Genomic DNA, 26,257 nt, shown 5'->3' on the forward strand with positions numbered 1-26,257 from the left:
TTTCAGAACAGGATCTTTCCCAACCCGACCAGGGATCAAACCAGCATTCCCTCTAACAGAGAATTCCAGAGGTTGTTGACTACAATTCCCAGCATCCCCAGCTGCAATGGCCTTTGGCTGGGAATTATGGGAGCTGTAGTCAACAACCTCTGGGATTCCCTGTTAGAGAGAACACTGGATCAACCCCTGGGGTGTTCTGTGTTGCAAAGCTGGTGTTCTTCCACTGAGCTAGGGTCCCTGGAAAACCAGTCTGCAGGACCACAACAAATCTTTCCCTGCTGTGGGATGAGCTGGGTGCATTCTAGGTTCTGCTCTCCTTTCACATGGATTGCCACGGAGGCCTGAGAGCACTCCTCACAAATCCCCTGCGAGGTGACCAGTCTGGAATTCTCTGCCGATCGCACAGATCTTCGCTGGCAGAGAACTTGGGATTTCTAAAGTGGGGAAGCTTGAAAGCCGTTGGATGTGCAGAATTACAGCAAGTGCACTGTAGAATCCAGAGGAAAGAGTTGTGGCATGCAAGGGCAAGACAGTGGAGTTGAATCAGGAATATTAACAGTTTAATGAGACAGATATTATTTAGAGAGAGGCAAGTGCAGTCTGCCTTCAGTCTTCTTGCTGCTGGCTGTTTGTTAGCCCCGCCTCTATTCCCGGACTGGAATACAAGTAACTAAAGCCCCATTCAAAAGCTGGCCTGGATCAAGGAATGGATTAACCCAAAACACGACATGCACACAAACACATCAACATTTACCCGTGCCAGGTCGAGGTCTGCCTGCTTGCGGTGCCTCCAGAAGGTTACGGCGGACTCCGAGTGAGGCCGTGTGATGGGCTCTCCGTAAATGAAAAGCCGGATGAAGGTGCCCAAAACCACCGTCATGTTGATTAGCCAGAAGATCAGAGTGGGGAGAAGCCATTGGGACCAAGCCACAGGAGCAACTGAGTGCAAAGACGCAAGCCGTTAGTGACCAGGCTGTTACAGTCAAGGACTGTGCGTGAGTCGCAGTTTAAAAATTCTGCTTAACAGAGACACAGAAAGCTGCCTTACATTGACTCAGACCCTTGGTCCATCTGGCTCAATATTGTCTACACTGACTGGCAGTGGCACCGCAAGGTATTAGGCAGGAGTCTCTCCCAGCCCTACCTGGAGATGCCAGATGCTGAAGCTGGAATCTCCTGCATACAAAGCAAGTGCTCTGTCACTGAGCTATATTCACCACTTGAAGCTGCCGTATGCTGAGTCAGACCATTGGTCCAGCTTGCTCAGTATTGTCTACACAAACTGGCAGCAACCTCAAAGGCCAACATTCCCTTCCCCAAACAGTCCATGGACACGCCCCCTGCCCCACCCACTCACCTCTAGGCTCGTCTTCGGCCTTGATGTTGCGCCCATGGATGCTAGGACCAGCAATCTCCGAGGAGCTTGCAGAAATGGAGCCCCCCAGCAGGGAGGACAGAGGGTTGAAAGAGAGGCAGAGGAAGACAAATGCACACAGCGCCATGCGGGATCGGTCCAGCATCCCCAGGCTGCCTGGAGAGAGAGTTGGACGCTCTGGCTTCACCTGCAAGCACCAATGACAAAAAATAGCTGTGTGTGAATTCCTAGAACGATGGGAGGAGGCCGGGGGGAAATGTTGAGCCATGACCACCAGAAGGGGTCAAAACTCTCCTGAACACGGGACACAGCTCAATGGTAGAATGCGGGCATTGTGTGTACAAGGCGTCAAGTTCAATCCCTGGCACCTCCAGTTACAAAACTGATTGAGAGACTTCTTCCCAAGACCGCTGCCAATCAGAGCAGGCAATATGAAGAGAGGTGGACCAATGACTTGACTCAGTCTACAGCAACTTCCTAAAGATGCCCTCCCTCAGTGTTTTAGATTGATCCCTATTCTTTTCATTGCTCTACTGATCTACAAGGATGGATATGGAAGCTGGGAGGAAGCTGCCAGGTCCTTGGTCCATCGGGTTCAGTGTCATCTACTCTGACTGGCAGCAGCTCTCCAGACTTTCAAACAGGGGTCTTCCCCAGCCCTTCCTGGAGATTCTGGGGGTTGAACATGGGCCCTTCTCCACGCAAAGCAGATGCTTTACCGCGGAGCTATAAGCCTTCCCCTAAACCCACAAAGCTGCCTTTTGAGTCAGACCCCTGGTTGCTCTAGGTCCGTATTACCTACACTGGCTGGCAGCAGCTTTCCATGGTTTTAGACAGGAGTCTTTCCCAGCCCTACCTGGAGATGCTGCCAGGGATTGAACCTGGGATGTTCTGTGTGTGCAAAGCAGATGCTCTCTGCCCCTGAGCTATGGCCCCATCCCCAAAGAGACTGATAGTGACTCATCTGCGCATTTCCGCTCTGGCAAATCCCCGTCTTGGGTGCCTTCCTAGCTGCCCATCCTCAACACCCACCCACCCCTTCCCACCCGCCACGGCACCTTAGCCTCCTCGCAGAATGGGCTGTCAGGCTCCGAGTCGCTTCCACTGGCACCGCTGAGCGAGAGGGGACTGCTGTGCGAGGGGGAGCCGGCGTCCGAGGGGGGCGGCGTCAGGGCGTCCATCAGCTTGACCCCTTCTGCCGAGTCCTCCATGTTCCCACCAGACGTGGCTACCAGCTCCTTGAGGGACTCTGCAGGAGAAACCACAAGAATGTGACGCAGAATCCTTACTCACCTTAGCTAGGGTGGATGGGTGCACCAAGAACATTCCAGAAGGAATTTCCACGGATCCCCCAGACAACCGTGCAATTGGGCCCTCAACTAGAGTTGCCATGCCCCCACCGGAATTCCGGGTTGCACCCGGATTTTAAGCATCTCACCCAGATTTTAAGCATCTCACCCAGATTCGCCCAGATTTCAGCTTTCTTTATTATTATTATTTCTAGTTTACACAGTCAGACAGGTGTTATTGACTGGTTTGTTTTATCCAGACATCGAGTCTTTCCCAAGGACCTGGGATGCCAGAATTTTATTATCAATTGTTATAGATATCGTCACAGAATATAGGCTGTTCCCAGTAAAGCTGCTTTTTGTAATTGGCTGATGGTGATTTCTGTGGCCCCAATGGTGTTAAGGTGCTCTTCAAGGTCTTTTGGAATTGCACCCAGGGCGTCAATTACCACTGGGATTATTTTGGTCTTCTTCTGCCACAGCCTTTCAATTTCAATTTGTAGTCTACAAATTGAGTATTTGTAGATACAAATACTTGTAGATACAAATATTTGTAGATACAAATATTTGTAGATACAAATACAAATACAGTATTTGTAATCTACAAATTGAGTATTTGTAGATACTCAAAATAACAAGTATTTTGTTATTTTTTCCTATTTCTTTTTCTTCTATTCTGCTATCCCCTGGTATTGCTATGTCGATTATTTTGACTTGTTTTTCTTTCTTCTCAACTACAGTTATATCTGGTGTATTGTGTAGCAGATGTTTGTCTGTTTGTAGTCAAAAATAGTCAGAAATAACATATTTGCATCTTCACTTTCTACCACTTTTTCAGTTTTATGGTCCCACCAATGTTTGGCTACAGGTCGCTTGTATTTCTTGCAGATGTTCCAGTGTATCATCCCTGCTACCTTGTCATGCCTTTGTTTGTAGTCAGTCTGTGCGATCTTTTTACAACAGCTGATTAGGTGGTCCACTGTTTATTTATTATTATTATTATTATTTTTAAAAGCTAAGCACCCTTGTAGAAGCAGAGTTATGGAGCAAAACGTGCAGTCACTACTCTGCTCAGAAATTATTTTCAAGCCACTTTACATAATATGCAAATTAGGCACCCGGCTTGCATATTATGTAATTATTGCATATTATACCCGGCTTGCATAAGCCAGGAGGTGGCAACTCTACTCTCAACAGACTGCGTCGTTTCAATCCACCCTGACCCTGGAAACCATCACGACTTTCCCACAATGGGCTCCGAGAGGGATGCTGTTGCCAGGCAACCTGAAGCGAGGCCCGGCACCTCCCAGAATGCTCCTTGATGGGCCCAAGTTTGGTTCCTTAGACTCTATAAGGGGAAAGGGGAAATGGCGAGCCACTCACTGTGCTTCTGGGAAGCCATTTTGAAAGCCAAGTTCTCTGCCTTCAACTTCTGGTTGGTCTGTTTCAGGAACCGAATGTAGTCAATCGCCTTCCGCAAAATGGCCGATTTGTTCAGCTGCCAAAAAGGGGTGGTTTGGTTACAGCAGGCCAGCTCAACTTTGGCCCTCCTGCAGATTTGCGCCTACAACTCCCATAATCCCTGGCTACAGTGGCTGGGGATTATGGGAGTTGTAGTCCAAAAACAGCTGGGGTGCCAAAGTCAAGCAGGCCTGGGTTACAGCCAGGGCTAGCCCATTACAAGGCAGTCGTCTAAGACAACAATTCAGAATTCAGCACTGCCCATTATTCTTTCTCTCCCTCTTGCATTGCACCCCTGAAGTACTGCACAGTGGGGTAAGAATGTAAGATGGAATCCTGCCCCCTGCTCCCCAAAGGGGCTGCACATCCTGCACCTCAAAAGACACCGTCTTCTTTGCTCATTGCACCTCTGTCCCCAATAAACAGCTACTCTCATAAGCTGCGCTCCCTCTCTTGACGATGGATTGCCGGCCTCAGCATTCGTTTCCAAAAAGAGTTGGTCTCAGAATGGAATTCCAAATTCACAGCAGCCTCTTTTCATGCCTGAAGGGTTAGTTTTGCCCCCCAATAGACTGGGAACTCTCTCCCACTGTATCCTTAAGCCAGTGTGGGCTAGTCCTTGGCCAGTCGTCTGCGCGGGCTGGACATGGGAGACCATAAATGAGCAGTCTGCAGGGCTCAGGTTCAGGCTCTGCACAAAATCAGGTTGTGCCCGGGGCCAGCCCTGGTTAGAACAAGCACAGAGAAAGCCCAGACCATAGGAAACATAGGAAGCTGCCTTATCCTGAGTCAGACCCTTGGTCCATCTAGCTCAGTATTGTCTGCACAGACTGGCAGCGGTTTCTCCCAGGTTGCAGGCAGGAGTCTCTCTCTCAGCCCTATCTTGGAGATGCTGCCAGGGAGGGAACTTGTGGCCTTCTACATGGAAGCATACAGATGCTCTTCCCAGAGCAGCCCCATCTCCTCAGAGGGATATCTTAGTCACCCATTCAAATGCAAACCAGGGTGGACCCTGCTTAGCAAAGGGGACCATTCATGCTTGCTACCACAAGACCAGCTCTCCCTTGCGCAAAAGTCAGGCACAATGCGATGGGAGGTTCTCCTGCACAAGCCCAGCTGAAATGGGCAAAAGCCGTGCAGGAACGCAAGCATACCTTGGCTTCTGACCCCACCACCAAGTCTTTGAGCTCGTTGATCTTGTCGTTGATGGAAGAGCGATAGCGTTTCTCGATGGCGTTGTGTGCCGTGCGCTTCTCTCCTTTGCCGTGGCTGGCCAGCGGCTTCCCAGCATTCAGGCGGTTAATGGGCAGCTTGTCAGTATCCATCATTATTGGCACTGTAGCCAGGATTGTACCTCCACTCACCAACGCCTACACAGAGACAGAAAGGTTTCTTTGCCTCATCTCCTGCCACACTTCTGTATCACAGGGATTCTCTCTATAGCCATGATTTTTCCGTGCAGTCAAAAAGGACTTTTCGGCCAAGCAGCTTTTAAAAAAAAACCATAAACTTAATTTGTTATTGACTGAGAAGACGACAAAGAAGGGGGTGCCATAGAGTAAACGTTTGTGCCAATCAACGTTACAGCAGTACTGGCATTCAGTCATTTGCACAACCTCAGGTGTTTATTTAGAAAACAAAAATATTTTTAAAAAAGATCCCGCTCACCAGTCCCCTCCCTGCGGTGCTGTATTGGTTCTGACCTAATCCAAACCTCGGTTCGTGCACATCCCTAATATAAGCACATAAAGGCAAGACCAATACGGTGCATTTATAATGTAATAATTCCCAAAGCACTTCTTCTGTCTTCATCCAGGGAATTGATTTGGCACTTAACTAGACATAAAATGGCATCTCCTTCTCATATGCCAAATGTAAATAACTTCTCTCTTTCCAAACACAACTCGCAGAATTCTTAACCAACTCCAAATTCTGTTTCTGTGGTGAGTACACTCAGTCCCAACTACCATGAAATTAAGATGATCTTTTAGCCCTAGATTACCAGTGAAATTCTGTACAAAGTAATCTTAAAGTACTTCAAGAGAATGTTCAGGCTAGGGCAATTGTGTCTGGCCTCGCCAATTGCGATCTGAGTATCCGTGGTTGACAAGGTTTTTTAGTGACTTGGGGAGGGGGTAGCAATTTTGAGGGGTTCCGAGGTTCAATCCGCTCATTCCTCTTGCTGACCCTTGCCCACTCCTCGCCTTAAAGTCCCTTTTAGTGATGGGGGTGGGGTTGCAAAAATTTTCCAGAGGTTCCATCTGCTCATTCCTCTGGGTGACTTCTGGCTTTAACGGATCTGTGGGAACTTCTGCTGATGTTTTTTCTTTTTCAATTCCTTTATTTTATTTTAATTTTTTGTCTTTTTGTGATCCTGGGTCCCCTAACCCCGTTTCCCACTCATTTCAATGGCTTGCCCACCGCGAATTTGCCAACCATGGGGTTTTGCTGGAATGTAACCCTTGTGGTTGGCAGGAGACGACTGTATCCTCTGACCAGCGTGGGCTAGTCATTTAGTTAGTCATTTGACCTCGCAAATGAGCAGCTCGCGTGGCCCAAGTTAAAGCCTGGGCGCCACACTTCTTGGATGGGGAGGGGTTTCTGGGTTTTTGTGTGCTAAAATCAAACTTTGTCCAGGGTGCCAAAAAAACTAGGGCTGACCCTCCTTCTCGGGACGGGCAGCCCTTACCGGCATCTGCAGCGGCGTGGATTGGATAGCCGTGGTGGTGGTCAGAGAGGTGATGCCGGACGTCTTGGCTACAGACCCATCTGCCTTCACGGCTGTCAGGAGCAAAGAATCGGCCTTGATGAAGTGAGGCTGCAGAAGAACCTGCCGAGAGAGAAGAGACAGTCAGCGTAGCTCTGCAGCCGGAATGATCCTGATGAGAAAACCCACACCGTGTCTACTCACCGGCACTTGTTGTATTTGGGGTTGGATGACTTGGGAGGTACTGGGGGCCAAGAGCGGCTGTGGGGCGATGCTCTGGACTGATGCCTGCACCGTCAGTGTTTGGGTCTGCTGAGATGTGACAGGGACCATCGGAGAAGGCTGAGGAGCTGAGAAAGAGGGAGCGTGCATTCAAACTTGAAGTCAGGGTAGGTTGGAGTTCCTACCCTCACCTCTGATGCCCTCCAACCTTCCTGCCACCCCCAAGATTGCAGTCTTAGTATTTATGTAGGTCTGCAACAACTGTGTTTTTATCCTACCCTTCCTCCACGAAGCTCAGGAAAACATATGGCATTCAACCCATTTTATCCTCACAACCCCCTTGCAAGGTAGATTAGGCTGAAAAATAAGGAGCTGGTTCTCACAGTCTAGCTCTGGGTAGGAGGAGTGTCCACAAAGACTCCAAGCCCCATGCATGTTCCTAGGAAATCGTCATGTGTTGGCAAAAATCAAGGTAGGATGAGGGGAAGGTGACCATGTGCTAGCCGTGATATGGGGTGGGACGTGTTTTTCTTCCACCTTTGACACAACGTTGGGTACATGACATGACAATCGCCACTAGCACACAGCCTTTTCCTCTGCCTCCTCCGCCGAGTTTTGCCAACATACAACCATTTCTCGGGAGTGAGCATGTGGCTTGGAGCCTAGCCGGACACTCCTCCAGCTTTTGGCCGTGAGAAGCAACCCAATCACGGCTTCTCCTAACTCCCCAGTCACTGCTTGCTTCAAAGCAAGCGTTGGAACCTTGTCTCTGCAGGCCTCTTCTGGACACTCCAACCCAGTCCTGCACAACCGATGGCCCCTGAGCCAGTCTTCCATAAAGGCCGGTAGGCTGCTGGGAATGAGGGTGTGCATGCGCGCTGTTGGAGACACAGGGTGCATGGGTGTGCTCATTCCCCACAGGCTCCCAGCCCTGACCGACTGGCTCAGGAGCTAGGCAGCATCCCCTCCGCCAGGGATTCCCAGACGCTGTCGACTACAACTCCCATAATCTCCAAGCAAAAGCCACTGCAGCTGGGGATTCTGGGAGTTGTAGTCGGCATCCCCGTTCGAGGGAACACTGGAGCCAGGGCAAGCGGTGGTGGAGGTGACTGGTGTGGCAGCAAGGGTGACAGTGATGGGAGGTGGATGGATAGGGGTGGGGGAGGCTGAGGGCTCCCTCCCATCACATGGGAGGCAGCGCAGGAGGCGAGCGGGTGGTGGGCAAGTGATTGCCAGCAGGGCTTTGGCCCCTGCTCACCAAGTCATGGTTGGTTTCAGCCCACGGGGGCATTTCGGTTGTGCAGAGAGGCAAGTGCAGACTGATGTTCCAGGCTCTTGCTGCTGGCTGTTTGCTAGCCCTGCCTCTACTCTAGGACCAGAATACGAGTAACTAAAGCCCCATTCAAAAGCTGGCCTGGATCAAGGAACGGATTAACGCCAAACACCACACCTCCCTCACCAGGAATACTGTTCTGGGTGCAGAAGCCCATCAACGGCTGTGCCGAGAACTGGGGCTGGGGTGGAGGAAGGAAACTCTGGCTCGTCCCTCCGGGCGGGAGCTGGGCTTGCAGCTGCTTGACCGTGGCGGACAGGGGCTCTTCCTTGATGTCCATGGGAGACGTCTGGGTGTTTGGGCTGGCTGTCGGCGGAGGCGGGAAGTTTGGCGGAGCCGGGGCTGGGAGCTGGAAGAGGCTGGAGGACAGGTCATTGTCCACCAAATAGCTGCTAAAAAGGCTGGGCCCGTGTGGGTTGGGGTGTGGGGCGGCATTCGTGCTGAACGGCGCATCGAACAATCCGGGAAAATCGTTCTGGTCTGTGTCGATCAGCTGTAGCATGTCTGGGAAAGAGAAAGGAGAACGAAATTCCGGCTAGTGAGAATGGAATATCGGTATGTGTACATTTGGAGTCTGTAGGTACATATTGGGGGTCGGAGGTCCTTCCCTATGCCAGGGAAGAGCTGGATGTGTGGCGGGGACAGATGGTGTTGTAGTAATGAGACACTCATTTGCTACCAGAGAATCTACACTCAGAACACCTCAGAAACAACAAAACCCAGTACCCCATGGGCTTGTGGGTATGGGGGTGGTTGGCACCCTATGTGCACTACACCACCACTCGCTCTGAGCCACCCCAGTGCCCCACAACTGGAGTTATGGGGCAGTTGAAATCCCCATTATTCCCTATGGGGGGAAAGCTCAAAGATGCACAAATTTCAGAAATTCTTTAAAAATCACCCCTTTGCCCAATTCCTCTGAAATCTGGATGGTAGCAGGCATCCATTGGGGCACTACCGCCTGACCCACTCTTCTGCCCCCAAAGCCCCCTTTCTGCCCAGAATCTGCCCCAAAGACGTGCAAACTTCACAACTTCATTAGAAACCAGCCCTTTGCCCAATCACTCTGAAACCTGGATGGTAGCAGGCACCCATTGGGGCACTACCACCTGATCCACTGTGGCACTCCTAGGAGGCACCCACAGGCAGAAATGGGCACTGTCTGTCCCCATTGTCCCATAGGGTGGATGTAGCACACAACAACAACAGAGCTTTGCAAAGAACAAGGTCACACACATCCACTGTGTCACTCACCACATCCATTGTGTCCCACCCCACCCCACCAGAAATGCAACTGATCTACACACAACAGTGTGAAACAACAACAAAATGCACTGCTCTACGCACCCCCTCCCAATGCAGGGTAACAGCAGCAGCCAGCAGCAAGCAAGCAAGCAAGCAAGCTATCACAGATGCAGCAGACTAGGGCAGCAAACTCGGGCCAACAACAGCATCAAATGTGCCCTGCCCTCCCTCCTCCAAACATTTTTCATCCACAAGCAACAGACACAGCTACATCTGTGGCACCCGGCCATAAAAGCAGGTTAAGTAAGGAAGGGTACAAAACAACATTGCCAGTGGAACAGCGAGGTTTGGCCCCTCCTCCCACCTACACAAGTAAAAGAGTGATGACGACAACAATGGCAAACAATTTTTGGCGCTTTTTTTTTTTTAACATTTCTGCAACAGATGGCAGATGCCCATGGCACCAACACAACCTATTGTAGGTGAAAGCAATCTCGTTTGAAATCTAGTTTTTGGGACTTGCAGATGGGTGATTTGTTCTGTGCACAAATCGCCTGAAACAGGCAGATTCGGGTACAGATCGTTCGGTACCCGAAACGTTTCGCACATCCCTAACCAGAGGCATCTGGGTGGGCCATTGTGGGAAACAGGATGTCAGCCTAAATAGGCCTTAGGCCTGATGCAGCAGGGATCTTCTGATGTTATCTTCATTATCAGATCTTCTTTTTCCATCTATGCATGTTTAGATGGTCCACCATCGCAAATGAACACAAGTGATCCCTTCCCCTTCCTCTCTTGGGACTGCAAGCGGTGTCTGAGGGGGGCTACCCATTGCAACATTTACCTCTCAGCCAGGGATCATCAGATCCCCCAGCAATTGTACCTGTAAATTCACCTACAGAATCTGTCTTTTGGGTTGGTTTGTTTTTAATGCCAGGTCCTAAAAAAAAAAAAGAAATAGCAGAGAAAATACGCAAAGGAAAAGGTGCATCTGAACATGCGCAGAGTGCATACATACACACAGACACAGAGACATGATGAATCGGAGGGCCACTCAAATAATAACTGGGAGAATAATAACTCTTTCTAGACAAGCTTGAGCCACAGGACTTGTCATTTTTGGAACTCAACCATTCCAAATGCTGAAAGCCGCAAGAGTCAGATGCTCGCGAGGCGCTCTTTGTACAGGCTAGGAAGGAAAACCTTGCCAGATCTGTCTAGGGCCAGACAGAGCTGGCAAGGGGCCTGCCCTCCTGCGAGGCTTCCCAACCCGCGCTCAACAGATCACATGGCAGGCGACTGCCCACCCAGCCTGAAACCGGAGAGCGGCCTGCTGCCTGTTTCAGAGCTTGGCTGAGGACCGTCTCCAAGACCCACAAAGCCAGGGAGCAAAGGCCCCTCTTCTCGCGACCGTGGGACACACTCTCCCAATGCAGACGTCTAGGCACACCAGCCAACAGCAGAGCCACTGCAAAAATACATGGGCAGGACTCCGGCCAGCTCTGGCTTGGCCCCCTGTCCACACGGAGATGCCAGGGGTGTTGCAGAGATGCCTCTGTGCCCCTCCCTCCCATGGTGAGCAGGGCATGGCCGGAGGGCGCCTGCTGCAGCCACCTTGCTGAAGCTAAGCAGGGCTGGGCTTGGTCAGTGCCTGGAGGGGAGACTGACCAGGAACCCCATGGATGCTGTCTTATGAGTTCCAGTGTGGATGGGGCGGGGGGGGGGCGGTGCTGCAGGATATTGGTTGACATCCTGACTCAATTACTCCATGGAAGTCCTGCTGGAATTAAGAGGACAAGATACTCACCACTAACTTGTCCTAATAATTTCAATGGGACTTTGGTTGAATAATTTAGACAGGATGTCAGGCATTCATAATGAAAATAAAATGATAGATAGATAGATAGATAGATAGATAGATAGATAGATAGATAGATAGATATAAAATAATCAGTAAAAATAAAATAATCAGGGCTGCAGAAATCCACTAACCAACTAGTCTGTGATGAGTGAAAAACCATGCCTGACGAGTGAAAAAAGTCCAAATGAGCAATGTACCAACATAGCTTGACAAGTAACATATTTTGTCTGGCTGATAAACTGAGCCAACATTTCTTCACCCCCGATGATGATGATGATGATGATGGTGATGATGATAGCAGCAGCAGCAGCAGCAGCAGCAGCAGCAGATTTTCCCAAACTCTAAGCAATCCAAGTATCTCTGTTATCTGAATTTAACAAGCATAGTTCGCACAGCTCTGTATAAATGAGCAGTATATACATCAATCAAATACATAAAATAAAACAAAACAACCTTATGGAAAGCTTCAGGTGGGGGGTGCGGAGAAAGCCCTGCTTGAAAGCAACGCACAGCATTCGCAACCCCAAGAGTGCCCTCTGCAAAATGCAAACCCAGGATATGACCCTCCGAAGCCTCCTTGTTCCATTAGCGCATATCAAGACACTGACTGGCAGCAGCTCTCTAGGGTCTCAGGCAGAGACGGGTCTTTCCCAGCCCCACCTGGAGCTGCGGCCAAGGATTGAACCTGGGACCTTCTGCAGGCCAGGCCGGGCTCTGCCTCTCCGCTCCCGCCCCTTCCACACCAATACAGTTCCCTGGAAATTTCACCCCAGAAATGTTAGTTATCTCCTCAACCCACACATGATTTTAGGATTCCAGGAAACAGAGATCCAGGTGACAGCCAAAGTGGTTGGGGTGGGGCGTCTGGTGTAAACCAGAACCTTTGTAAATGGTGTTGTTAAGCATCAAGCAATTTTGCTGGGCACTGCTGAGCAACCTATGAAGAAAGAGAGGAGTCTTTGGGATACTATTAAAAAGAGAACCCCTGCACAACCATCACGATGCAAGAAAAGACTGCCAAATGTTAAAAATGTTAATGCAACTTTTCGGATTTCTGAAAAAAAACAGGAGGGAGCCAGAAGCCCTCTCCAGTCCTGTGAAAACTTAGGAGCAGGTAGAAGTTGTATTTCACCTAGAGGGGATTGACTGATTGATTGTTAAATTTAGATACCGCCTTTCATTAAAAACAATCCCAAGGCGGTTTACAAAAGTTTAAAAACATACAATAAAAATGAACAATTAAAAATATTAAGCTAAAAATACAGAACAAGTCTGATTTGAAATATATAAAATACAAACATAAAGAACTATACACGGTCATCTTAGAAAAGAAGTTTTCTCTGTCTCCTATTAGCCCCGTTCTTCAAGAGGAGTCATTTACATAATGCCACAGGTATTTGCAATGAGCCACCTAATGGTGCAGCTGGGAAGTAATTTGCCTAGCAAGCCAGAGGTTGCCGGTTCAAATCCCTGCTGGTATGTTTCCCAGACTATGGGAAACTCCTATATCATGCAGTAGCGATACAGGAAGATGCTGAAAGGCATCATCTTATACTGTGCGGGAGATGGCAATGGCAAACCCCTCCTGTATTCTACCAAAGACAACCACAGGGCTCTGTGGGTGCCAGGGGTCGACACTGACTTGACAGCACAACTTTACTTTACTTGCAGTGAAGCAAGTTAGAATTGCTACCTGCTTGAGATTTAAGTATCCAACCCCAGGTTAAAGGATTATACCTCAAAAGGACCCTCATTTTCCAAGCTCAGTCAGCAGTTCCCAACCAGGGTCCCCCCAGATGTTGCTGAACTACAACTCCCAGCATCCCCCTCCACAATAAGTTGTAGCTGGGGGTGATGGGAGTTGTAGTTCAGCAACCTCTGGAGGAACCCTGGCTGGGAGCCATTGCTTTGTCATCCAAATCTCTCGGTGATCTGAATTTGACAAGCATGGTCTGCACAGCTCTGTATAAATAGAACTACCCTCATGGGAAGCTTCTCTTATCTGAATGCAACCCTCAGAATCTATGGTGGACTGCAATCTATTGTGGACTGCAACCTTTAAAATCTATTGTGGCTGAGGATTATGGGAGCAAACACGCCTGGGGGCTGTTCTAGGATAGCCCTGGGCTACCTGATATAGGAGAGAGAGACTGCATGACATTTGCAAAATAGCCCTCCTTTCGTGATCTCAGGAGCCATGCAGTTCTCTGTTTAAAAGACTGGAATTCAGTGGCATCAAAAGTGTGCACAATGTCAGAAGCCTGCATCACCCAGACTGCAAACAATTACACAAGAACTTTGCCAGAGGAGAGTGGAAATGATCCAAACAGCATGCTTTATTTTGTTCTCTTTAAGGGGAAGTGGGGGGGGGAAGTTTCCAGAAATGTCCAAAAGAGTGTTTATTTAAATACTGACATTTCCAGTACATGGAGATCACCTGCAAGGAAGAAACGCTTTTTCTTCTGCCACTACATCCTTATCCCCCCCCAACGCCCCCCCCCCAATTCAGAGTTTCCAATTCGGTTTCAACTTCTGTCCTAGCAGAGGCTGCATCCCCTTGCCCAGCGAGGAGAAAGGCTGCACACCTGGAGAGACAGGAGAGAGGGAGCTGACTGGCACACCTGGAAATAAAAGGGGCCCCTAATAAAGGGGCCAAAGAGGATACCTTCAAAAGTGCAATCCATCCTGGCTGATCCAGAGAGCTCCCCTGACAGAGAAGGAACAGATGCCACTGGGGCCTGTCCAGGAAAGAGCTAGTGGAGATGTTCCATCTGACCGGCCAGTTGTGTGCAAAAAGTATGACTTGGAATTGCATTTTTTTTTTTAAGACAGCTCCCTCGGCCTCCCTCCTCCCTCTCTCCCTCCTCCTCCTCCTCCCCCCCCTCCGCCCCCAGCCTGCGGGAATGAGGGTGGAATTGTGAATCACGGATTTAACATGAGGTGATCCTGCTCAGCCAATCAGGGCCCACCCGGCTGCCAGCCACCCAGACATGCAGGCCTTTCTGCCTGCTCCAGCCTCCAAGGTGAAAGGCACACGGGGTTACTGCCGGGCATCCCGGATTAACACCTTCCCTGCCACAGGCGGCGGGGTTACTCTAGGTCGGCCCCAGGTTAACCACTTTGAAGCCGAGCAAAACACGCTCTCCTCTGTGCCAAAGTGGTCCTTCAGACCTTTCCTGTTTGCTAGCTGCTCCTTTCCCCCATAGGTTTCATTTTTTAAAAAAACTTCACAAGGGTCAATATTAGGGATGTGCACGAAATCAATGTTTCGAATTCGAATCACTCGAATCACCCAGATTCGAGTCGAATTGATTCTAACTCAAATCAGTTTGCAAATCCTTAGCCAATAGTTTAGATCTCAATACACAGAAGGCATGTCCACCTAATGGTGCAGCGGGGAAATGACTTGACTAGCAAGCCAGAGGTTGCCAGTTTGAATCCCTGCTGGTATGTTTCCCAGACACCTCTATCAGGCAGCAGCGATACAGGAAGATGCTGAAAGGCATCATCTCACACTGTGAGGGAGGAGGCAATGGGAAACCCCTCCTGGATTCTACCAAATAAAACCACAGGGCTCTGTGGGCTCCAGGAGTCAACACCGACTCGACAGCACACTTTACCTTTACACAAAAGCCAAAACATTAGGACATCTAACAACATCATACTGGAACAGAGGACTTAAGTTGTGTCTGGGGATTCCAGATAGCACGACGTCCATAAATTGTGTGTCAAACCCAATTCAGACCCCCAGAATATAACTGGGGTTTTCAGACTTGGGTCCCCAGATGGTTAGTGGACTACAGTTCCCATCATCCTCGGCCACATCTGGCCGAGGAGGATGGAGGATGAGAGCTGTGATCCAACAACATATGGGGGCTCGGGTTAAAGAGCCCCTGAAATGTATCCGTGAATCAATTTTAATTTTTGAATTGCAAAGTTAATATTTTCATGGATGTTGCAATGGAGGATGCATATTCTCAGAATGTCCCCCACAATATATTTTTAAGTAGTACATAACACTTTGGACAAAGCTCTTGATTCAGTTTGTGTAGGGTTGCTAACTGACTTGAAGAAGACCCACCCTGACTTGCTCCTGTGCCTTTAGCAGCTATCAATAAGGGAAGCTTTTCAAGGCTTGGAGGTGAGCATTAGCACCTCAAAGGTCCACAGATCAAGCAGCGACTAAAGGCAGAAGAGCAAGTGTAGGGGGGAAGTTGGCAACCTGACCGCTAAAGTTCAGTCGCTGGTGAAATTGAAAAGAGCAGTCATTTCCTTAAGTACAGAGAACCAATTTTGACTATTGCATAGGTAAAATAGGGTAAAAGCCTGGCTGTCAGACAGCGGTGGTCTGTGGGTGTCCATCACACCCTTGGCCATGTTGCCGTATCACAGAAAACCACACACACACACACACACACACACACCCCAGGAAGCTACCTTCTACTGAGTCAGATAGAAAGTCCATTCTACTTGGTCCATCTAACTCCGTGTATTGCCTACACTGGCTGGCAACAACTCTCCAAGGTTTCAAGCAGGAGTCTTTCCCAGCACAAGCTGGAGACGCTGCCAGGAATTGAACCAGGTAGGCAAAGCAGATGCTCTGCCACTGAGCTACCCCCCCCTTCCTGATTTGCGCAGGGTAAATTGCATTTACAAGCAGGGTAAAAGCCCTCTCCAGCACCTGCTATTGCAAGGTATACTGCCCCTGTATCTGGAAGTTCCCTTTCACTCTCATGGCCAATATTTATCTATTATATAAAACTTTATACCCTGCTTGCTCCCCCCGCCCCCGCCAAGTCTGATCTCCAGGCAGGGCTGGGAAATACCTGCCCGAAACCAGAAGAGCTGCTGCCAGTCAGAGCAGACAATACAGAGATAGGCGGACCAAGGGCCTGACTCAGTATCAAGCAGTTTCATATGTCTAAGAAATGTTTGAGGGGCACAATCTAAAGAGACCAGCAAGGATGTGGACACGAAATTGTCCCCGGCCAACAGCCTCGGCACCCAAACAGAAGTCCTGCCAGGCATATCTGGGACAAGCCAGACAACATCCCGCCCTACTTCCAAAACCCAGATGTGCCCTTTGTCCCATGTCAAATTCCACGCTTGAAGAGCACCTGGCTCAGAGTTACCTTCAGACAGCACAAGCACAGCGCCACTTACAGCAGGGGTAGACAGCCGGTTAGGGTTAGGGTTAGGGTTAGGGTTAGGGTTAGGGTTAGGGTTAGGGTTAGCCTTCTCTGCCCTCCCCAGAGACACGCACATTATGGCCAGATCAATCCACCTGGCAGAATGAAGTGACTGTACCACTTGAGTGGGAGATACCATTTTTTAACATTCTCCCCAACCAACACAATACACACCTCCCTGGAAGTAGAAATTTAGCACAACAAAGGCAAAGCCTGAGCTGAAATCTCTCCCTGATGATCTAGCGTTCTTCTCACAGAGATTTTTTAGCATGGGGGGCATTCAAAAACAATACCCTCACCTGAAGTGGTACAGTCCTCTCTAGCGACTCAGGACTCTACCACCTCTTTCTGCTGTGTGCAGAGACCTGAACCCACCTGGGTCCTTAAGCAGAAGCAACAGCAAGGAGATCTGCCCGCTTCTCTCCCAGGCAGAAGCTTCTCTCCCAGCCAGCCAAGCAAGGGGGTGGGAAGGGGGAATTTGGCCACTGGCAGAAGGATCATCGGCCACAGGGAGTTTGTGCCCTCTGCCCTCCTTCCCAGCAAGAATAACATCAGGGCAGCTGCCCCATGATGACGCTGGCTATTTTGGGATTGCTGGTGAAATATTTCAGCAGGAGAAAAATCGATTCCTGCATTGCCTTCTTGGTCCTCTGCGAACGGCAAATATTTGTGTAAGCTGCCAAGAGATCCGGGGCAGATGGACCTGACAGCAGCCTTGGCATGAGTCCCATTCTGCACCTCAGGCCCTGCGCACGCCCCTGCCACTCACGGAGATCTGGTGGGCAGATACTAGAGACAGGGCCTTTCTCGCTGTGGCCCCTCGGCTTTAAATTGGAACGCCCTCCCGGAAGAGCTCCGCCATGCTCCCTTCCTCGGGGTTTTTAAGAAATTACTGAAGACCCATCTCTTTCAAGAGGCGTTTTAATACTGTAATTACCTGAATTTAGGAGGTCCTATATGTGACAGACACTGGAACAGTCCACCTCATAAAGCAGTGGGCTTACCTTCACCGGTGGTTTCCAAACAGAGGCTGGACAGGTGTCTGCCAGGGATGCTGTAGCAGTTCCCTGCACTGAGCAGGGGGTTAGACTAGATGACCTCTAGGGGGTTCCTTCCAAGTCTTAACATTCAGTGATCCTATGCCGCCTGCCATCAAGACAGATCACATCCCTGGGTTTCCTCCAGCAGGAGCAGCCTCTCCCGTGTGAAAACACAGCATTGCTAGGAATATTTATCTGCCACTTTTCAGCCAAAGTTCTCAAAGTTGTGTACATAGACAAATAATACTAAAGAATAAGTTGGCTCCCTGTCTTGAAAGGTCTTATAGTCTAAAAAAAGAAAGGGAGGAGGACAGCGGGTCTTATGGGAGGAGAGCTGGTCTTGTGGTCAAGGTAGAGTTGTGCCCTTGAGTGGGCATCAACTCCTCCTGGCAACCACAGAGCCCTGTGGGTTTTTTTTGGTAGAATACAGGAGGGGTTCACCATTGCCATCTCCCATGCAGTATGTAGCAAGCATGGACTGTCCCCTTTGCTAAGCAGGGTCTGCCCTGGTTTAAATTGGGACGGGAGGCTCCATGTGTGAGCACGGTAAGATCTTCCCCTTATGGAAAGAGCACCTGCCTGCTTGCATGCGGAAGGCCTCGGGTTCCCTCCCTGGCAGCATCTCCAGATAGGGCTGAGAGAGACTCCTGCCTGCAACCTGGGAGAAGCCGCTGCCAGTCTGTGTAGACAGTACTGAGCTAGATGGACGGACCAAAGGTCTGGATCAGTATATGGCAGCTTCCTATGTTCCTAAAAAACACACCAGCAACCAAGGATGCTGGCCAGTTGCTCCTCCCCTACTAAATATAAGAGAATCGCCACCTTACAAGGTGTCTCTTTTCCCGGTTAGCAGGGCAAAGAAGAAAGCCGACTTGGGGGCATCCTTAGGACCCCCACAGCTGCACCATGAGAAAGCGCACTTCTTCAGTCCTCCGGGCTATGTGGGGTTTTGCCTCTTATCTGTTAGGCCACAACTCCAGCTATCATGACAAGACCTCATGAGAGAGCCGACTGGGTACAGACAGGAGTCTTGAGGCCAAGAGTCATGGGCTTGTCTAAGCCACTAAGTGCTGGTGGGCTCTCCCACACTGGAGAGCCTCAAGCAGAAGCTGAGCCGCTCCCCGGTCAGGGCTGTTCTAGTTCCAGATTTCCAGCATGGAGCCCTAGGTGGGACTAGATGCCCTCCAAGGATCCCTCCAATTCTCGAACTCTGAGCTGGCTGCCAGGGGGTGAAGCTGGGACCTGCTGCAGGCCAAGCAAGGACTCTGCCACTGAGCTGGCATTTGGTCCAGCAAGGCACATGGGCCTTAGAGCAGTCACAGGGGCACGGGGTGGGCTTAGGTGGCACCAAATCAACATACAAGGCACGCGGGGCAAGCACCCTGAATGCCAGAGCCTAAGTCCAGCCTCTCGCTCACGCACCCCAAGACCCAATCCTAAATGCTCATGGATCCCCTGCCAACAGAGCAAAGAGGCACCTTTTAAAGGGGCGATTCACTTTCAAAAGGGGAGAGCAACTGGCCCTATCCATCCCCAGCACAGCATCCCTCCAATGGCTGTTGCTGGTATCTGCCTTATGTTTCTTTTTTAGACTGTGAGCCCTTTGGGGGACAGAGAGCCCTTTTACTTTTTTTATTTAGATCGATGTAAACTGCTTTGAAGCCACCTAATGGCGCAACGGGGAAACGACTTGATTATCAGGCCAGAGGTTGCCGGTTCAAATCCCCGCTGGTATGTTTCCCAGACTATGGGAAACGCCTATATCGGGCAGCAGCGATATAGGAAGATGCTGAAAAGCATCATCTCATACTGTGTGGGAAGAGGCAATGGTCAACCCCTCCTGTATTCTGCCAAAGACAACCACAGGGCTCTGTGGGTGCCAGGAGTCGGCAATGACCCGACGGCACACTTTACCTTTAAACCGTTTGGGGGTCTTTGGTGGGAAAGCGGTATATAAATATTCAGCGTATTTGTATTTCCACTCACGCACCCCAAGACACGATCCTAATTGCTTATGGTTTAGGGCTCCTGACCTCCCAGGACACCAAACCCATCCTAACCAGGGACCTTCAGCGGGTGTCTTTTTAAACTAACTTTTTGCCACTCTTCGCGGACGATTTTCTTCTCTGCGCCTTGGTTATCGCCTTGCTTCCCTCACCACTTTCCTCCCGATGCCACTCACTGATCACTCTTGTCTTCCAATATTTTGTCCTCTAATAAACGTATCTTAAATTAACAACTGAATTTTGATTTCTCACTAGCCACCTCAGAAACCCTTGTTGCCAACTCTCCTCCGGGACTGGCCTGGAGTCTCTGAGAATCGGCACCCATCTCCAAGCTGTCGTTACTGAAAACAACCCTGGAGAACTAGCATTGTGAAAAAATATTAGGGGGTGCGGGGAGAAAAGAGGAATAGCTTCAGGCAGAGTTGGCAACATGGGTGTTCGGGGTGGGGGCAAGAGGAGTTAGTTGCACCCCACCCCCCATTGACCCAGTCCCACTGAATTCCGTGGGACTTACCCCCAGGTAAGTGGGTATAAGATTGCAGCCTTCCCGCCCCCCCTCTGGAAAAAGTCCTATGGACGTCCAAGGCAATCCCATTGTTGAAAAATGGTAAATACAATAAATAGAGAAGTAAAAGCAATCTTGAGTAATCAGCTGTGAAAGGAGAATAGAGGGGCCATTCTACCTTTCCGTAGCTTTGCAGAAAAGGGAATTTGCAAACACAAATTTCAGTGGAATAGAAAAACTGTGTATCCAGAAAGCGCCCCTTCTACAGCTCTGCTAAAAGGGGCACAAAGCCCTGCTCCCTCTGGCATCCAGACACGCCATAACTATGAAGATTTCTTCTCCTTCTTGTTTTAAATGCATTTGGGTGCAACGTCTCTGTCAAAGTCAAAGTGCCCGTCCCTGAAATAAATGCATCTTCTTTCCCGTGTGCAGCACCCACTATTTCCCAACCCCTCCTCTGTGGTCTCACATGTGCAAACTTCCTAGATTGTAAGCCCCTCGGGGCAGGGACCTGCCATCTCATACTTCAAAGGAACCCTGCACCAGTAGCAGCTGGTCCTAATGAGGCAGTGGGCGGGGGGGGATTCCAAAGGAGGCACCCCAGATTGCTCCTCTCTCTTGCCCGGCCACGACTGCACCGCCATTCATCAGGTACAGGCAGCACGGAAGAGATTTTGACACACACACACACCCCTTGCAGCCGTTCCTGCCCTGCACCCAGCCGACACTATATCAATCATATATCCTAAACAAGTATTTGTGCGCCTCCCAAACTGACGGTGCTTTGCACTGACCCAACGTGGGCCAGAGATAGTTTTGCAGGTGCAGAAAGCAGGGGGCAAATGCAGGTGCTGGGAAAGAGCCCCTGCCCAGCTGAACTCTCTCCTGCCAGAGGGAATGACCGGCAGTAACCCCAGCAGTGATGTCAGGCCCCCACTTGGAAGGGGGAGGGAGGTGGGCGGGGCGCTGTGCAAGAGGACGCAGAAGCTGGCGCTCAGCCAGCAGGCGGCAAGGCATCTGGGCGCCAAGACATTTCTACATGGCATGAGCCACCAGAAGCAGTGAGCATTTCAAGCAGCTTCTCCCACAGCACTCTGGCCTGCTTCCCCAGAACCTTTCCAGCAGAAGGCTCCAAGTTCCCTCCCTGGCAGCATCGCCAAGGTAGGGCTCAGAGAGACTCCTGCCTATAACCTTGGAGAAGGCGCCGCTGCCAGTCTGGGCAGACAATACTGAGCTAGGTGGGCCAAGGGTCAGACTCAGTAGGTGGCAGTTTCCTGGGTTCCTGGGTACCTCTAGCCAAAGACACACACGGCAGCTGATGCAAAAGTCCAGCGTGTGCGAGAAAGACAGAGGGTGGCACATGGCATGGGGCTTGGGGTGAGAGGGGAAGGGAAGGCAATGGGTCCAGTACCCCCACATCACAGCTTCTTTATAGGCAGGCAGAACACAGACCCCCCAAAGGATCTCCCCAACTTTGTTCTCCTCTCCCCTTCAGACATACACGCGAGCCCCAGGCTGGTGCAAAACTGCTCACAGAGCCTAGCTGGAGATTTCGCTTTCGATCTCCAATTCCTGCCTGCACACACGAGTTGCATTCCCTGGGAATCCGCTGCACGTATATGCCTGCCCCACTGAAATAATGGGGTGTACAGGCTGGTCTTGGGTGTCTAAAGGCTGGGGGCGGGGTGGGGAGGAAGAGAGAGAGAAGGCACTTGGGGCGATAAGGAAACAAAAAGGGTCTATGTGGCCCCCCCAGCCCAGCGGCTTCTGCTCACCTTTTCAGAAACAAGGATCCACACACACCCCATTTCCCCATCCCAATGCAGAGGGGACTAGGCAGCTGGGATGGTTTTTAATGCCTCCACACACACCACGATGCAAGAATGGGCTTCCCTTTAAGTCACAAGTTGGGGGTGAGGGGGATGGGGGGCGCCCCTCTGATCCAGCCGTACCATGAGACAAGAACGCCTCTGATTCGCCCCCCAACAAATCCATCCCCCCCCTGCCCCCTGAACCTTACCATCGATGTCACTGAGGAAGGCTGTGTCAATTTCACTGGATTCCTGGAGCATCAGTGAAGGGTCCAGGCTCTCCAGGGAAGCCTCTTCGAAGGGGAGGCTGTTCATCTTGGCCAGCCCTCCGCGAGGAGCCCCTCGCCCCTGACCTGGAGAAATACGACCCTCCTCACTGAGGTGTTTAAAAAGCCGGCGTTCCTGGGGGGAGAGAAAGAGCCCCTCTCGCCGGGGGACAGGCTGGGAAGCGGGAGTCCCTTTTCCTAAGCAGCCAGGGAGCCCGTGCAAGGTCGATCCCTCCAGCAGCCGGACCTTTACGGGCTGGTAGCTCCTAGCTGTGCGCTGCCCCCGGGCTCGGCTGCCATGGCTGGATCAACAAGGGGGCGGGCGGAGGGGGGGGGTGGAGAAAGGACGGTGATTGTTGCGAAGCGCAGCTCAAGCCTGGTGGCTGCAACTGGGGGAGGAGGAGGGGCGGAGCCTCCAGCTTCAGGCCCCGCCTCCTGGCTCTTTTGATTGGCAGCTCCCTCCTTTCAGAGGAAACCTTCCAGCTGCTGCTTTTCCGGCGCTGCCTCCTCTCCGCCGTATTTGCTGACTCCTTCCCTTTGCAAGAGGAGCAGGAAAAACAAAAAGGCGCTCAGAGAAGCTTGGAACGCAACAGCAGGAAGCTGCCTGCAAGCCCTGCGTGAGCGCGTTACCTGAGAGAAGTAAGCCCTGTTGGATAACAGGACTTGCTTCTGAGGAAATGTGCACAGGACTGCCGCCTTGGTTTGGAGGAGGAGGAGAGTAACTATCTTGTGGTATTCCCCCCCCCCTTTTTAAGGCAACTTGAATTACAGGTGTCATTCTAACAGGTGTGCCCCCCCCGCCATGCAAAGTCCAAACTGCACGTGTTGAACTTCTAGCTGCCGGAGAGTTGGTCAAAGTACAGGTGTTAACAATGATTGGAAGGCACTTGTGGGGAGAGAGAGTAGGTCCAAGTTAAGTGGGGGACCCACCCTTCTCTCATCCCTTGGCAAGCGTGCATTGGACACTGAAGGGAACTTTTATTTCTTGTCCCTAGGTCTGATGTGGGGTGGATCCCCTGCTAACGGGGCAAAGAGGCACCGTTTACCCTGGTGATTCTCTTTATTGAGCAGGGGGAGAGTAACTGGCCCTCTTCACCCCCAGCACAGTATCTCGAGTGACTGTTGCTGGTGTCTATCTTATATTTCTTTTTAGATTGTGAGCCCTTTGGGGACAGGGAGACATCTTCTTTATTTATTATTTTTCTATGTAAACCGCCCTGAGCCATTTTGGAAGGGTGGTAGAGAAATCAAATTAATAATAATAATAATAATAATGGAAAGGGAGAATGGGCTTGCCTTACATATTTACAAAAAGTCCAAAGACCCAACTTTCCAGAATGTTGCCCTTGTAGTCGGGTGGGGGCACATGCTTTTCATAATCCGGATTATTCCAAGACTAGCTTCACGCATGAGTGTGCACGGAGGGTGTGTGTGTGGTGTGTGTGTGTGTGACGACCTGGAGTGAATGGCAGGAAAAGGGTGGGGGATAGGCCTTGTGGCTGCTCGGCTTTCATTGACACCTTCCCTTTAACCCTCGCAGGGCCACTTGGAGAAGGGAAAATAAACAAGATGAGACCTGTAAGTATATTTGCATGCAAATAGGCCATAACCTCCTTCCCAACTGCAAAGAAGCATTTCTAAAATAACAAAGTTCTAACAGACTGTAAAACAACATTATCAAAAAGTGGCTTGTTGCTCTGCCTTTTCAATGGAGACCCATAGGTCCAGTAAGGCAGGGGGTTATGTTAGCCCTAGGTATCTCAGCATTGTGGTGGCCCAAATGATTCATAATTGAGTTATGTCAGCCTGTCAGAGATCTATAGTTTAACCAATTCTGTTATTACAAGCTTTCTTCATCACTGGAGGCAAATAAAACCTAAGAACCAACTATAAAACTGAAGCCCAAAGAGAAAAAGCTAGGTGCAAATTAACCCCTGGGATTCCCTGCCACAAGGCTGATGGTTATTTCTGATGCAACAGACTGAGTTTTATTCTGAAGTAGACTGCATCTGAACATGGAAGTTCCACCCATCCATTGAAGTAACTCACTCAGGAGGCCTAACTACCCTACCCTGTGAGGTAGGTAGGGTAACCAATCCTCCAGGAACCAGCATCCATCTCCAAAAAAGATTGAAAATCAGTCCCAGAGATAGCTGGTATGCAACAAATTGGGGGTGGGGGAGATATCTGGGGGTGGGAAATCTGCAGGAATAGTTTCCCTCATTGTTGGGAAACCTTATTAGGTTCTTCTGGGAAACAGACCAACCCAACAAGCGGCAGAGAAAGAGTTAAGCCTTGCTCAGGCTGTGTAGGCGGGGACTCTCCCCCAGGCAACCAATCGGCTGCAGCCCAAGCAGGGATGCCCCCAAGGGAAAGCTTGGTTGAGTAGCGGGGAAACACCGCCTGTAGTACCAGTCAGCGGGGCCAATGGGAGTGCGGCTCCGCAGTGGAGTGATTTCACGTCACGGCTCAGGCTCTAGGGTTACATCATGTGGGCGGGGATCTCCTTCCTCCACGTGGAGAGGTAGAGAAGCGGGCGGGCATAGCCAGAACAGGGGGCGGGGCCAGGATTTAAAGGGACGGCGTACTTTTGCTGGCTGCTGGGCTTTCTGAGCGGTTTTTCTGAGATGTCCCCCATTCAAGTTCCCTAAGGGGATGCCCCCCTTGCATGCAGAAGGTTCCAAGTTCCCTCCCTGGCAGCATCTCCAAGATAGAGCCGGGAGAGACTCCTGCCTGCAACCTTGGAGAAGGCATTGCCAGTCTGTGCGGACGATACTGAGCTAGAGGGACCAAGGGTCTGACTCGGTAGAAGGCAGTGTCCTATGCAGGGGCGTAAGTATAATCGGGCAAGGGGAGACAGTTGTCTGGGGGCCCACTGCGTTGGGGGGCCCCACAGAGGCAAATCACATGACTGACTCCCCCAGCCACGCACCCACCCGGGCTTCCTTCAGTTGTCTTCATCCTCCGAAACTGATGTGAGTATTAAGACCTGGAGCTACCAGAACAGCATGTCTTTCTCGAGGACCATTCAATGACTTGCATCATCCACAATTTACCACTATTCAGCCTCATTTAAGATTTCTTCACTTCATGAGCTGAGTTTCAGTGAGTGGGGGCCCATTTTAAAACCTTGTCTCTGGGCCCACTCCAACCTTGCTACACCCCTGGTCCTATGTGAATGCAACCAGGGCAGACCCTGCTTAGCAAAGGGGGCAATTCATGCTTGCTACCACAAGACCAGCTCTCACACTTCTTGCAAACCTTGCAAGAACCAGGAGAGCAGAGGAGGCTGCAGCCTCCTCCCCACCCCTCTTCAAAGCTGGCAAGGGTCAGTTTTGAAAGGGACCTGGTTGCATTGGGTGGCCCCTGCCTGGAGGGATGGCAGCCCTATACTGAATACCTGCTCACTCTTTTGCTCACCGTGTACCTGTTAGCAAGGTACACTGTGTCCCAGGAACATTTGGCAAGCCCGGCTTCATTTGTGGCATGGAGAAAAACTGAAGGGAAAGCTGTTTGGTGCCCCAAGGCCTCCTTTGGGTCCACATTTGGACCAGTTCAGGGGCTCCCAACCTTGGGTCTCCACATGATGTTGGACTACAACTCCCAGCATCCCCAGTCAAGGAGGCAAACTCCAACACCATCTGGGAGTCCAAGGTTGGGAAGGCCTGGACTAGTCCTTTCTGCTTGTTCTCATGCTAACCTCGGCTCCACCTCAAACCACTAGAGACATCGCTGGACCTTTTCACAGTGGCATGAGAAGTGGAGATTGAAAAAGTGCCACCCACATGGAAGGCCAGGAGCTAGGACTGCCAACCCGCTGCCTTGGCCTGGAGTCTCCGGGTATCGGCATCAGCCTCCCGGCGACCCTTGGAAGCAATGCTGGAGGCTTTCATGGCTTGGTTTTGCACACATATTTGGGACTAAATCAATAGAAATGGCTGCAGTTA

The 26,257-nt window shown here is 50.7% G+C and overlaps 1 protein-coding gene across 2 annotated transcripts in view; it reads right to left on the minus strand.

Annotated features, from left to right (window-relative positions):
* Window positions 1–22,641, minus strand: part of SREBF1 (sterol regulatory element binding transcription factor 1) — a 35,942-nt gene extending 13,301 nt beyond the window's left edge. The window contains exons 1-9 of one of the 2 annotated variants that reach the window (XM_053276742.1): window positions 22,254–22,641; window positions 8,514–8,891; window positions 7,037–7,182; window positions 6,815–6,955; window positions 5,280–5,495; window positions 4,048–4,162; window positions 2,434–2,624; window positions 1,358–1,562; window positions 755–939 (exon numbers count right to left, since the gene is read on the minus strand). In XM_053276742.1, the coding sequence (XP_053132717.1) occupies window positions 755–939; window positions 1,358–1,562; window positions 2,434–2,624; window positions 4,048–4,162; window positions 5,280–5,495; window positions 6,815–6,955; window positions 7,037–7,182; window positions 8,514–8,891; window positions 22,254–22,359 (1,683 nt within the window). In that variant the 5' untranslated portion in view covers window positions 22,360–22,641. Of the gene's footprint in view, window positions 1–754; window positions 940–1,357; window positions 1,563–2,433; window positions 2,625–4,047; window positions 4,163–5,279; window positions 5,496–6,814; window positions 6,956–7,036; window positions 7,183–8,513; window positions 8,892–14,158; window positions 14,282–22,253 lie in introns of those variants that run through there. The other variant, XM_053276743.1, reaches the window with a different exon arrangement.
* Between the last annotated feature and the right edge of the window lie 3,616 nt (window positions 22,642–26,257).

The sequence above is a fragment of the Hemicordylus capensis genome, chromosome 13 (genome assembly GCF_027244095.1).
Source record: "Hemicordylus capensis ecotype Gifberg chromosome 13, rHemCap1.1.pri, whole genome shotgun sequence".
In the NCBI taxonomy this organism is placed as follows: domain Eukaryota; kingdom Metazoa; phylum Chordata; class Lepidosauria; order Squamata; family Cordylidae; genus Hemicordylus; species Hemicordylus capensis.